The 14,140-nt window shown below is 41.3% G+C and overlaps 1 protein-coding gene across 1 annotated transcript in view; it reads right to left on the reverse strand.

Annotated features, from left to right (window-relative positions):
• The window catches only part of LIN9 (lin-9 DREAM MuvB core complex component), a gene marked incomplete at its 5' end in the record, with an annotated part of 108,639 nt that extends 95,514 nt beyond the window's left edge, over window positions 1-13,125 (reverse strand). Inside the window, 4 exons of the mRNA XM_082647395.1 lie at window positions 2,927-3,031; window positions 4,554-4,648; window positions 6,061-6,093; window positions 13,047-13,125. Coding sequence (XP_082503521.1) covers window positions 2,927-3,031; window positions 4,554-4,648; window positions 6,061-6,093; window positions 13,047-13,125 — 312 coding nt within the window. The remainder of the gene's footprint in view (window positions 1-2,926; window positions 3,032-4,553; window positions 4,649-6,060; window positions 6,094-13,046) is intronic.
• Between the last annotated feature and the right edge of the window lie 1,015 nt (window positions 13,126-14,140).

The raw sequence follows: 14,140 nt of genomic DNA on the forward strand, positions 1-14,140 counted from the left end.
ATGTAAAAAAAAATTATATGTCATGAGTAATTTAGCATAAATAATAACCAAATTATTATAAAGTATTATTATCAGAAAGAGTGCTATTTTTATTCCTACTGAGTTATTGACCCAAATTCTAAAATAGCATATTGGTGGCTCATTGCATATAAAACTGTATTAAAGATTCCTCTGTTGAGTATGAGGAAATATATTCAATCTGTTAGTGGAAATATAAATTATTACAACTTTTATAAATAGGTTATTAAGTAGTATCTTTCAAAGCTTAAGTGTAAATACCCTTGTAGCAATTACACTTCTAAGGGTTTATTCAACAAATGGAAAATGGACAGTGACTGCTACTGATTTATTTTAAGATGATGAAAATGTCCTAAAATTGGTTGTGGTGATAGTTGCACACCTCTGCGCATATATTAAAACGACTGAATTGTATGCTTTAAATAGGTAAATTGTATGCTATGTTAACTGTATCTCAATAAAGCTACAACAAAAAAGTAGACCTCTGAAGACAGGCTGCCTGCCATTTAGTATCGGCTTTCACTTATTAGCTTTGTGATCTTGAACAAGAAACTTCTCTGTGGACTTCCCTGGTGGCGCAGTGGTTAAGAATCCACCTGCCAATGCAGGTGACATGAGTTCGAGCCCTGGCCCGGGAATATCCCACATGCCATGGAGCAACTAAGCCCGTGCGCCACAACTACTGAGCCTGCACTCTAGAGCCCGAGAGCCACAACTACTGAGCCCACGTGCTACAACTACTGAAGCCCACGGGCCAACAGCGCATGCTCTGCCACAACAGAAGCCACCACAGTGAGAAGCCTGCGCACCACAACATAGAGTAGCCCCCGCTCACTGCAACTAGAGAAAGAAAGCCCACGCGCGGCAGCGAAGACCCAGTGCAGCCAAAAATAAATACATTAAAAAAAAAAACAAAAAAAAACCCTTCTCTGTGTCTGTTTTCTCACCTGAAAAATGGGAAATAAGAAAATAGTAACCTAACTCATGGGGGGTTTGAAGATTAAATCAAAGTAATACATATGAAGTGCTTAGAACAGGATCTGGCACATACTAAGTACTGAATAAACGTTGTTTTCTAATAATTTTCCAGCTCTGAATAGTGCTCTTTAAACAAACACACAGATAGAATACACCAGATTTGAGGCTGTGACTAGGAGAGTAAGAGAACAACGCATATCATGTAACTGAAGATTGAAAGAACTAGGCATGTTAAGACTAGAAAAGAGAAAACTCAGAGGATATAAAATTTTTTCACATAGTTAAAGAAGTCTCATATCATGTCTGTCCTACGTTATATTTGTTCTGTATTGCTCACAAGTAGAAAGGCCTTTGTGAAATAGTCCCAGAAGGAATGATATGCGCCTGGGGAGGAGGGCTTTGGATAGACTTAGGGCAGGATGGTTTCATAGTCACAAAGATCAGAGTTTTCTGTATGTTTGAAAATTTTCCTAGTAAATAGTTGGAGGGAAAAAAAAGAACTTAAAAAAAAAATCCACGGGCTTCCCTGGTGGCGCAGTGGTTGAGAGTCCGCCTGCCGATGCAGGGGACACAGGTTCGGGCCCCGGTCTGGGAAGATCCCACATGCCGCGGAGCGGCTGGGCCCGTGAGCCACGGCCGCTGAGCCTGCCCATCCGGAGCCTGTGCTCCACAACGGGAGAAGCCACAACAGTGAGAGGCCCGCATACCGCCTGAACAGCGTTAAAGCATCCAAATTATCCTAATCTAAACAGCGTTAAAAAAATCTAAACAGCGTTAAAGCATCCAAATTATCCTAATAACACAGCTCTTCTAAAATCAATACAAGAAATAGTTGTTGACTATTCTTGTATTCATTCAACCTTGTATCCGACATCTACTGAGCCAAGAAATGCACACTGTGTGTTAGTTTCAACTGGGTCAAATTTTTAAATTGAATTTTAGATGCTTATGCACACTTGTCCTTGATGTTAAAAAGTTCATATATTTTTGTTCATTTTACAGAGAACGAACATATTTTACTATTTTTTTCGTATTTTACTATTTGAAATGATTATAAAGGTATGTAAAAGTTCTTTGGGTTTTTTTTTGTTTTTGTTTTTGTTTTTGGTAAGGGCATATTGCTGGTAATACCTTTAATTAATTTGATGCCAAACCCTTGGTTGAGAAAATTACCTCTACTGTGATACATCCTACTGGAAAATGTTATAACACTTTTGAAAAAAAAATGAATGGGAAGTAGGGAATAACTATATCAAAAATTATACATTGCATAGGAGAAAATTATTGTATTCTTAAGGTTAATATTTCCTTATCTAATTTTCATTCATTGCTTTGATTCTTACATGTCCACTATAATTTTTCTTTAAAAGATGTCAAAAATGAAAAAGGAGATATGATTTCATGCTCTATATTTTCCTCTTTTGGATAAGGGAAGTCTTCAACATACTTCACTCAATGACAAAGTAAAATGAGTTTTCCCCTCTGATTTCCATGCAAACGCCAAGCTGATTCCAATTTGCCAAATCCATTTGCTGAATGTCCACTATCTCCATGCTTAAAAAAAGAGTGTGCATGGGAATTCCCTGGCGATCCAGTGGTTAGGACTCCATGCTTCCACTGCAGGGGGCACAAAATCCTGGTTCAATCCCTGGTCGGGGAACTAAAATCCCACATGGCTTGTGGTGCAGCCAAAAACAAAAAAAAGAAGAAGAGTGTGCATCTTTAAGACTGAGGACTGGCTTTCTACACTGGCTTAAAGTCCATCAATAAAATAATGCCCTGTTTTAGGTAATTAAAATAGGAGCTGAGCTGAAGTACTGATTTAAAGAACTTGTTACTCAAAATGTCATACAACAATAAATATAAACTTTATTATACTGAGCGATTGCTCACTTCCTTTCAATGAAACAAAATTTTAGCACACACATACCTGTGGAACCATTGCCACCCTCTGATTTCTTTTAGGTGACCTTGTATTTATTTGTCTGTCATCTTCATCAGAAAAGAGCCGACTTCGTTTCGAATTTCTGAAAGGCTATGATAGAAATTTTTTTATTTAATGAAAAGGCCAAACACCTGCCATTTTTGTTCCAAAACACAATTCTATACTTCGAAAATACAGCTAACTCCGAATTAGCAGCAGTATTGAAGGATGAAGAACGGGTAATAAAAAGCACACAAATAATTTCAGATTTTAGAAAGTAGAAAGATACATATGTAGGTAATTTGTTTAGAAATGAAACACCTAGCTGTTAATTAAAACTAGAACCCAAGTCTTCTTCGTATAGTACACTGGCAGTCTTGAATGTTGAAGATAGGAAAATTAAGCTCTGGAAATTCTAGTTCTCATTATGTTGGTGCTTGGATTAATACCAACCAGTTGGGTGTTTCACCTGATAGGTCTATTGGATAGGGCTGGGTTGGGACAAAGTTACTAGATCACTTTAGAGAGTAAATCTAAATGTATATAATATTATACTAGATCTGCTGTCAAAAACTGTTGACAAATTTCCATTTGCAAATAAAAATACAAGATACCTATAACAGATACTTAATAAGTGCATGCAGAACTAAAAAATTTTAAGCATCCAAAGTACATCACACACTTAAGGATTTATAATATGAAAAATTTTACAGTCCATCCTAGGTTCAGAGGCTTAATAGGGAAGAACAACAGAAATAATATCCCAATAGCACCCACATCATTTTTCAAATCCTTCTCCCACCCTTCAAGACAATTCCATGCTTACTTAGAACTGAAGCCGGTGCAGCGGGCTAGCAACATATGGGAAGCATCCAACTGGGTCAAGGCTAGAGGTATGGACCGGTGAAATTAAACCCACTGAGAGTCTCAACACTGAAGAGTCCTGACAGGAAGTCCCTTCTACCCTGCTCCCCTCCTCTGACCATGGGCAGAGAGGAGGAAGAGAATGATGCTGACAGAAATGCTAACAGCACGGAGAGTCCTGTACACTCACTGTGGCCAGCTGCCCAGGCTACTGACAGCTACTGTCTAACCTAGCTCCAGGCTTGTTTCATGATTGACCCCTAAAATTTCCTGGCTACCTGGCTGGGCAGGGCAGGAAGAGAGGCCCCGAAAATTGTTAGTCACGCCAATTATATGCTCATCTCTACTTCCCAGCCCTAAATGCATTTATCCTTGACTTACACAAGATTTCAGTACCCTACCACTTATTTATATATCTTTTTGTAGGGACCAGAGCCAGGTACAATCTTTTTATTTTAAAAAAATCTATTAAATTATTAAAAATCTATATTAAAAGTAAGATTTCGGGTTGCTGGAGTTTTTTGGGTTTGCCTACTTAAAGAAACTACAATTACTTAACAAATGCTTAATGATGAACAGATTATCACAGGCTATAGATTATTTATCTAGGTATGATCAAATACTGTTCAATGACACTTAATGACACAAATGCTTGGAGTTGGGGAAAACCCTTGGAAAATTTTTGTAGTGCTGTAAGAATGTGCACGTGACAATAATACAGACAATTTAGCTATCATATTCTAAAGAGTAAGAAAAACTAATTCCTTACCATTTCCACAGCAGAGCCTGTATTCCTGCCTTTCCAAACAGGTGTTTTTTGTAAAGAGCTGTACTTTTCATTCCATGTGTTAGATAAGCTTCCCTCTGTAATAAATAATTATTAATGATATTTAAGTTTAGTTCAACGGATTTCATACTATAAACATGGCCTTTTTAATAACAGCAATATATCTGAAATATTTACGAATACGGAAAAAATATACTGACCATAATAATTTTAGTTTATTACAAATAAAAAAAATCTTTTCTGTATTTTTTTGTCAAACTCGCTAAATAATCTGACAAGGCAATGCTACTTCAAAGTATTACATTTTCATATTAAAACATGTGTGGCTTATTTCATTTTGTTTTTCAATAATTCCTCTATTCTTATTTGCCAAGAACTACCTCAGTACAATCTGACTGAAAGCAGGCAAGGAAAAATGCGAAAAGCTCCTTTAACCTTTAATTTAGAACATATTTCTGCTTCAACGTGTAAAACACTTGATATCCAAAAATGAAATATGCAGGGGTTTTTCCCTTAATTCAAATAAACGTCTTCAGAGTTGTATGCAACCAGAAAAAATCTGATCAAGTTACCGATTAAGCGTGTTATGAAAATAAAGAAGGCGAGTTTAATGTTTACAAAAAGGATATGTTTATTTAGAGACAGATATAGAAAACTGGAATGAATATACATAAGATAGTTTTATTTCCTTCTAATTACCTGAAAGCATTTTCTAATTTTTGTATAAAAAATTTATATCACTTCTTTAAAAAGAGAAATGGCTTTAATATTGGGAGAAAAAAATTAGTGGAATACTTTTTCAGACATACATTTTAATAAGTACAAAAGGAAAGAGATGGGATGGGGTTGATCCTGCTAGGCAAATAAATTAGGGTAATCCTGGAAGATAAGTGTTCTCAAGCCAGAAGGACTTAATTTGGTAGATCACCAATCCAAAGTATAATACGGTAGCTTTAAAAACTGAAAGTACTAATGAACCTTTGAGAAGATCTACATTGGTTCCAAATTTACTTATCCAGTAGAATCTTGCTCAAGAGGTAAAATCTCAAAATAAATTATATTAAAAGGATAGGTCTAACGTACTTACACAAAGAAACAGCAAGACCAAGGAACATGTCTAACTTTTTCTCAGAAAAAAATACTATCATTCTTTTATTTCAAGAGACTTGCATTACTACTTATAAGACAAGATTCTTAAAAAACAATTATGTAAAAATACAGCTTAGCCCAGTTGTTTAATAAACGATTTAACTCTAGTAAGAAATGTCTGGAACATTTAGTTAGAAAGTTCTTTAATCAATAATTCTAGGGGGAGAAAACCAAGGGCAGATTCCCCATATGAACTTATTATCACCAGTGAAAACCAATATTTAAAAGCTATAATGAATCATAACTTAGAAAGAAAAGAGAAATACTATATCCAAATAAATTTAATGAAATAAATTCCTAGTTTGTGTCATACCTAAAAGAATCATGCTATGATTCTTACCTTTTAAACTGACAAGGGCTTTCGCTGAAGAGCCTACAATGAAAACAAATCAGTATTACTTCATAATCAAAGTGAGAGAAAAAGAACTTGGTTTAGGGTTAAAAGTGATCCATTTAGTTTTAGTAATGTTGAAGTGACAGTGGAATGTGCAATTAGAAATAACTAGTAGGGCTTCCCTGGTGGCACAGTGGTTGAGAATCCACCTGGCAATGTAGGGGACATGCGTTCGAGCCCTGGTCCGGGAAGATCCCACATGCCACGGAGCAACTAAGCCCGTGCGTCGCAACTACTGAGCCTGTGCTCTAGAGCCCGTGAGCCACAACTACTGAGCCCACGTGCTGCAACTACTGAAGCCCACGTGCCTAGAGCCCGTGCTCCGCAACAAGAGAAGCCACCACAATGAGAAGCCTGCACACTGCAACGAAGAGTAGCCCCCGCTCGCCGCAATTAGAGAAAGCCCGTGCACAGCAACAAAGACCCAACACAGCCAAAAATAAATTAATTAAAATAAATAAATTTATTTTAAAAAAAAAAGAAATAACTAGTAGACAATTGAAGCTATTGACCAAAACTCAGACAATGTAAGGAAGAACTGGAGATATTTGGGAGTCTTGTTTGAAGCTGTGAGAACTGGAAACCTTCCCAAGACAGAAAAATGTAGAAAGAGACGTAAGAGGAAGAGTAGGGACAAAAGTGATTTGGGATCCTCATCCAGAAGTGTGCTGGAGAAGGAAAAGAGAAAGGGAATTGACATTTATTGAGGCAAAGATCAGAAGTGGTAATAGAGTGGAGAAAACAGAAAATGGAAATGATCCAGGGACTGTCATAGCAGACAATAAGTCCCCTGGAAGTCTAGAATGCAGGTATGTGCAACACTTAAAGGTCCAAGCTGGATTAGGGAGCCGGAGGGGTTCACTGACTAAAACATCAGTGCATATTTGAATAACCAGGAAGCTCCCCATACATGCAGAAACTGTGCGATTAATAAAGGCCCTCAGGGAATTCTGTTGCAGGTACCCCTCAGGCCCATTTCGAGAAACACTGGGCTACAGGTTCTGATGTAAATAAAGGATAGGATCTATAGGTGAGGGGAAGTAGGAGAACTGATAGGGAAAGAAGTTTTTATGAGAGAGGGGGAGCACTAAATTGAAAATCTCAGAATTGCATAGGTATACTGCAAAGAAGTTCAAGTCATTTGAAAAATAATAAAGTATGATCTCTCTCACTTACATGTGACACCTTAAAAAAAGCAATAAAAGGGAATTCCCTGGCAGTCCAGTGGTTAGAACTCCACACTTTCACTGCCAAGGGCCTGGGTTCAATCCCTGGTCGGGAACTAAGATCCCACAAGCTGCGTGGCATGGCCAAAAAATAATAATAATAATAAATTTTTTTAAATTAAAAAAACAAAAAACCCCCACCAAACTCACAGATACAGAGAACAAATTGGTGGTTGTCAGAGGCAGGGGGTGAGGGACAGGCAAAATAGGTGAAAGGGGTCAAAAGGTACAAACTTCCAGTTATAAGATAAATAAATTCTGGGGATGTAATGTAAAGCATGATAACTATAGTTAACAATACTGTATTATACATTTGAAAGTTGCTGAAAGAATAGATCTTAAAAGTTTTCATCACAAGAAAACAAAACAAAATTGTAACTGTGTGGTGATTAGTAGTTAGTAAGTAACTAAACTTACTGTGGCAATTGTTTTGCAACATATACAAATATCAAATCATTGTGCTGTACACCTAAAACTAATACAATGTTATATGTTAATTATATCTCAATAAAAGAAAATAAACTAACAGGGGAAAAAACCTTTCTATGCTTCAAAATAGAAATTATTCACATAATTATTAATGAGCAAAATCTCCCTCTTTAAATTTAAAAAACTGTTTATAACACCTTTTCTTTCTTTTACTATAGTCAAATTATTATTTATCATTCCTCATTTTTAAATTTGTTTTATTTTAGAACCAGCTATTTCTCATCTCAGTTACTCTGACATCCGTTTATGTTTAAAAAAATATAATCTAAGACCAGGCAGTAGTGATGTTATTTGAAAGGTTAGCCTTTTACTTACATTGAGAAAAAACAGATTTGTAAGTGGCTTGTTAAAAATGTCTGTCAACATCTGTAAGGAGCCAGTCCAGTATGACATTACACAAAACACAAAAATAAATAAATAAAAGATGATCTCAGGGAATAAAGTAAGATAGAAGAACATGAACTAAGTACAAAAATCAGAGACGACAGATTAATTCTCCTTGGTTTTTAACAAAAGCAGCAATGATTTACAGCTCACATAAATGGACAACAGGCGTTAAACGAGAAGAAACAGATAAAGTATCATGGTTCTGGCTATGAAACATTTTTATGTATCTCAGATCTCTAAACCTCAACTGACTTCTCTGCAAGGCAGTATGAGAGGCTTGTCAGACAACCCACCAACATCAAAGCCACTCTTGCTTTCCCCCTACTCTCCTGCCTAGATGTGGAGAATGGTTAAGGACACGTTAACAGCTTCTGTATGGCAAAGTGAAGTTTAATGACCAAAGGCAGTAAAGTTGTAGGGGGAAAAGTGGGGGAGAGAGCCCATAAAGCCTTGCTAAGAAGCCTCAAAAAATACAACACAACTGGGAAAGCAGCAGTAGTAGACAGGGCACGACGTGTCAGTGTAGCTACCAAGAAAAACATGGTTCATTTGAGAAAAAGTGGTAATCATTCATTCATTCATTCAGTGAATATGTGTAGAGTGCTGCCTGCATCCTGGCCCCTGCTCTAGTCACTGAGGGTATGGACAGCACGCAAAACAGACAAAGTCCATGCTCCTGATGCTCTTTACATTCTAGCGAGGGGGAAACAGACAGACACACAGACACACAGACACACACACACACACACACACACACACACACATACCACGGGACAATAAGCACTACCGGAAAAAAAATAAAGCAGGATAATAAGGATAGGGAATGTGGGGTGGGAGTTGGTGGAGGGAAGACTATTTCTTTATAAGGTGCTCATGATTAGCTTCTCTGAAACGTGATATTTGAGCAGAGATCTGAAGGAAGAGGTGTGAGTTGTAAGGATATTCATTCCAGCTCCAAGAAGGCAGGGACTGTATCTTGCAGACTCTGACCTACCACCTTTAACCTTCTTCCCTTCTTGAGAGATAGTATAGCATAGTGGTTAAGAACACAGATGGAGACTAGCTGTGTTTGAATCTTGGCTCTGCCACTGTCTTACTGTGTTATCTTAAGCAAGTTACTTAACCTCTCTGTGCTACTTATTCTTCTTTTGTAAAATGGGGATTAAATGAGTAAGTATATGTAAAAGTGCTTAGAGAAAAATGCACATAGTACAGGACTAATTTTTAGACCATGCTTATTGTTTGTATTACTTTGATCAATCAAAAAAAAAAGATTAGGTTAAGAACATGTATTTTACAGGCAGGTGAATTCAATTAAGTTAGACTCCTGCTTTAACTGGGTATGTTCATTCATTCTACATATATTCACTGAATACCTACCACAGCAGTATTCTAGGGACTGGGGTTAACTGAAGGAAAAGCTAGACAAGGCCTCTGTTCTCAGGGAAGTTTACACTGTAGTGGGAGGAGACATACAATAAACAAGTATATAAAATGACAGCTACACTGGTGGCAGCTGCTGTAAAGGAAATAACCAAGGGATCACAGCGTGGGGAGTAACTAACTTTACACAGGGTGGGTAGGGAAGGCTTCTCTGAGGAGGTAACATGTGAAAAGGTCTAGCCATGAGAGGACAGGGGGGCAAAGCAATGAGTCAGGCTGGTAGAAACAGCAGGTAAAAAAGCCCCGAGGTAGAACATTTAGAATATTCTAGGAAGGGTGGGGGCATTATGTTTGGGAAGTCACTGGCAAGAGAAGGGTGGTTATGAAAGAAAGAACAGAGAAGTAAGCCAGCTGTCATGCATGGAACTGGAATGCAAGCATGAAGAAAAACAGAAATGGCACCTTCTCTGGTGGGACTTCTAACCAAAGCTAACCAAACAATCACAGTAACAAACATAAAGCTGCAACTGTGACAGTTGCCACTAAGAAATTACACAGTGGTGTGAAAAGATTTAATAAGAAGATGTATTATTTGTCAGGGAGGACAGAAGCTTAAAATGGGATCTAAAGGATAAGCAGCACTTAACTGGAAGTGAGAGGAAGGAAGAGCATTCCAGGTAGAGAGAACAGCATGTGCAAAAAAGAAAGCCTAGTGGGTATAGGGAATGAAAAAGGTCCAATTTAGTTCAAAGGGATAGAATGAGAGGAAGAGTGGTACAAAATGTAGCTGGAGAGGTGGGGAATGGCCAGACCACAAAGGGTCTTGTAGTTAGTAAAGTGTTTTCAGCAATAGGATGACATAACATACATTCTGAAAGGATCACTCTGGCTGTGTGTAGGTTGGGGGGGAGGGTTTGGGTGGTGGATTGATGGGAGGCTGAAGCGATTAATGCAGAAGAGATGGTGACAGCTTGGACCAGGATGAAGGTGAGAAGTAGGTAAAACCGAGAGACATTTAGAAGGTAAAAGTTACAAGATTCAGTAAAGGCTTAATTATGGGAAGTGTGGAAGACAACCTCAATCTAGGTTTTAGATGACTGCACAGCGGAGCCATTCATTACGACCGGAACCACTGGAAGTATCTCTGTACTGCAGTAGGATTATGAGGTAGATCTTGAACCCATAAAGTCTGAGGGGCCTCTGAGGCATCTGAGAGAAGATGTGAAATGGGCAAGAGATATTAAACACAGAAGCCCAGAGGAAAGATCTGGGCTGAAGATAGCCTCAGCTACCTCATTAGTAAGAGTACTTACCTCAACTGGAATGAGGATTAAATGAGCAAATGTATACAGTATGCTTTGCACAGCACCTGGTTCATAGTTAGTACTAAATAGATAGTAGCTTTTATTATTGTTAATGTTATACTGACTACTGGATAACTTACAAACTAGTCCCCTTGACTAAAACTGGCAAAGAGACATATCGCTACTTCTAGTATCAAACTGAAATCACTTCTGCTGCAGTTTCATTAACCATGCCTCTTACCCTACATTCAATTCCATATAAATTAAGCATTCATATATACCTGATTTATGGCACTGTGTGACAAACCAGGTAAAGCAATCCCTGCTTTCAACCAGCTGTGGTCAAGCTAAACAAGACATATATCGCACAAGCTAAGGTGCACGCCCACACACACCCTAGTGTACCAGAGATGTCACAAAGCAATATAAGTGATTATCTTATATAGCTTGAGAGTGTAGTTGTAATTTGAACCCTAGTATGAGTCCCAAGTGTCTGCAAAGAACCAGAGTAAATCCTCAATAAAAGTTTAATGATAATGAGCAAATATTCTAAATGACAGTTATCTAGTGGGTGGGACTTCCAAGTGGTGATAAAACATCTTTACGACAAAGAGATCAAGGACTTCCAGATGACGAGCACACTGTGTTTAGCAGGCCCACCTTTATTTAGAAGCATTCTAAATCACAATCGACTGTATTCTCCAAATAAGAAACAATAAAATTCATTGGTGGTCTACGGCTATGCCTTATCCAATACAGTAGCCGCTAGACACACATGACTATTTAAACTTAAATTAACAAAAATCAAACGAAATTTAAGTCATTCTAGCCACATCTTAAGAGTTCCATAGCCACATATGGTTAAGTGGCTACCCTACTGGACATCGCAAAACACAACATTTCCATCACTGAGAAAGTTCTACTGGAATTCCGCGCTGGTCTAGAGCAAATTTAAAACACAAACTCTCTTAATACAACTTTTCACCAGTCTGGCAACTTGAACTTTCAACCTTACAGCACATTAAGAATATACGACCCCACAAGGAAAACAGAATTGGCTGTGTTCAGTTCTCACTTTAAAAGTGTCTTGCACAGATAAATTTAACAGTTGTTTCTATTACACTAAAAACTCTCACAAATGATATATATACATAAACCGAATAGTGAGTGTGCATCAGGACCCATCTGTAATTAACTGAAAGATGTGCCTTTATCTTTTATACTTTATATCAATACAATATTGTAAATTACAAAATTAAGTTCTATTGTGCTTAAACTACAGAATTAGTGCTTTTACTTACTAAACACAAGTGAGCATCCACGTCTGAGGTGGCAGAATGAGTAAACGTGGTTAAAGGAGGCAATGCACAGGGTGGGTGTCAGGAAGAGTACTGAATATGCCTGTGGTGATGGTCACATCCATGCGTAAAGGTACCCCCGTGATTCCTAAGACACATACGCAGAGAAGAAAGTCTGCGGGATGGGGGCTGCCTGAACACTTGTGTACCCAGTCTGGATTATCTCTGGAAAGGTCCACAACCACCTGTGGTCCCAGGGGAAGGGGTCAGCCCTTTGACACGGAAATGCTTCCAGGGGTGGACACACCGGAGGAGGGAGGGGAGGGCAGTGATGATCATAAGTGCCTACAGCGGCAGGAACTGTCACAGGACAGGATCAGAGGCCGGGACAAGAAGGAGAGCTGTGACCACCCCCTCCCCAGCCCGAGCCCTTCCCGGCCCCCAAAAGCGAGTTACATAACCCCGCCAGGCGTCTCTCCGCGCCGGGCGAGCGGTGCAGGAGGGGAGGACAGCCCCCGCGGCCGGCGGTCGCTCTTCCCCCACCGCGGCCGGGGGCCCGAGCCGGGCCAGGAGAGCAGCCACCGCCTCCGCCCCGCCCGGGTTGGGCCCCCGGGCTTTCGGTTTCCGGCCCTGGCTCTCACACAACCCCACAAACCAATACACAGACACCATAACAAAGGCGGCGACGCGGCGGCAACACCGGGGTGGAAGGACTAGGGGACCACAGCGGGGCTGGCAGTCAGCCCACTTGCCCGGCAGAGGGCACGGCCGCCCGTCCCGGCCGGATGCAACCCGGGGGCAGGCGGACGGCGGGAAGAGTGGGGGTGCTTTGAGCTGCTACTCACTCTCGTCAGGCAACTGGTCGAGCTCCGCCATCTTGAACGAGCCGCGCCGCTTTTTCAAAGGCTGCCCGCCGCGGTGCATTGTGGGGCGGAGACTGTCTTTGCGAGGGAGGTTCGAATGCGGAGCTCGCTGCCCGCGGTGCGGCGCACCGCGGCGCTACTCCCGCCGCTGCTGGCTGAGGCGGGCCCGGCTCCGCCCGCGCCTGCCCTGGGAGGGGGTGCAGCCAAGTGGGGCCGCGCCTCGCCCCTCCGCTCCCGCCCCCGGCCGGGCCGGAGGGAGGGGGAGGGAGGCCGCGCCGCCAGGCCCGTCTCGCGCCGCCCCTACCTGGGCCCGGCGCCGGAGCGCGGGGAGAGCGGGGGGAGCGGCGCGAGCTGCAGTGTCCCGCCCGGCCCGGTTCCCGGTCCGCGCCGCCGGCCCCCTCCGGGGCTCGCTCCCGGCGCGCGTTTCGAGTCTCGCGCTGCAGCTGCGGGAACTGTAGGCTGTTTATTCCGAGTGGGGAAAAGGAGGGAAGGTGGGAAGGAGGCCCCGGCCGGCTGAGAAGAGGGCAGGGGGGCAGGGAAGCGGCACCCGTAGGCCCGGCGCGGGGAGAAGCCCCAGGTTCTCGGCCTCATTTCCCTAGGGGGTTCTACCCGAAGTAAAATTTTCGCGGCTCTCCAAGCCCACGTTTCTCCGGCGTCTCCATCCCCTCCTTTCTCCGGAGAGCTGGGGGAGGGCCGGGGAGGAGGGCTCAGGCCGCGGCAACCCCACAGCTTGCCCGCCCAGGACTCGCGGTGCCCGCAGCCCCTCGGGAGCCTGGGCCACCCCTCCCGAATGCCGGAACCGGAGTTGCGTGGAGCTCGGAGGAGAGACCTTGAGAGGTCATGAAGTTAGTCATTTAGGTCGGCAGCTGAAGAACTGTTTTGCTCAGCTCTTTCACCCATTCACACCAGACCATGTAGTGAGCTGGGAGAGAATTACAGAAACAAAAACCGAGAGTGACACTTAAAGATGATGAAGTACCCTGATCGAAATGTTATGAGAACACAATGAGAATTCATCCAGTTTTGAAAGAAGCTCAGGGAAAGATTTCACAAATCCTGTCTATAACAGCGTCCAG

The sequence above is a fragment of the Grampus griseus genome (genome assembly GCF_964374135.1).
Source record: "Grampus griseus genome assembly, chromosome: 1".
Taxonomy (NCBI): Eukaryota; Metazoa; Chordata; class Mammalia; order Artiodactyla; family Delphinidae; genus Grampus; species Grampus griseus.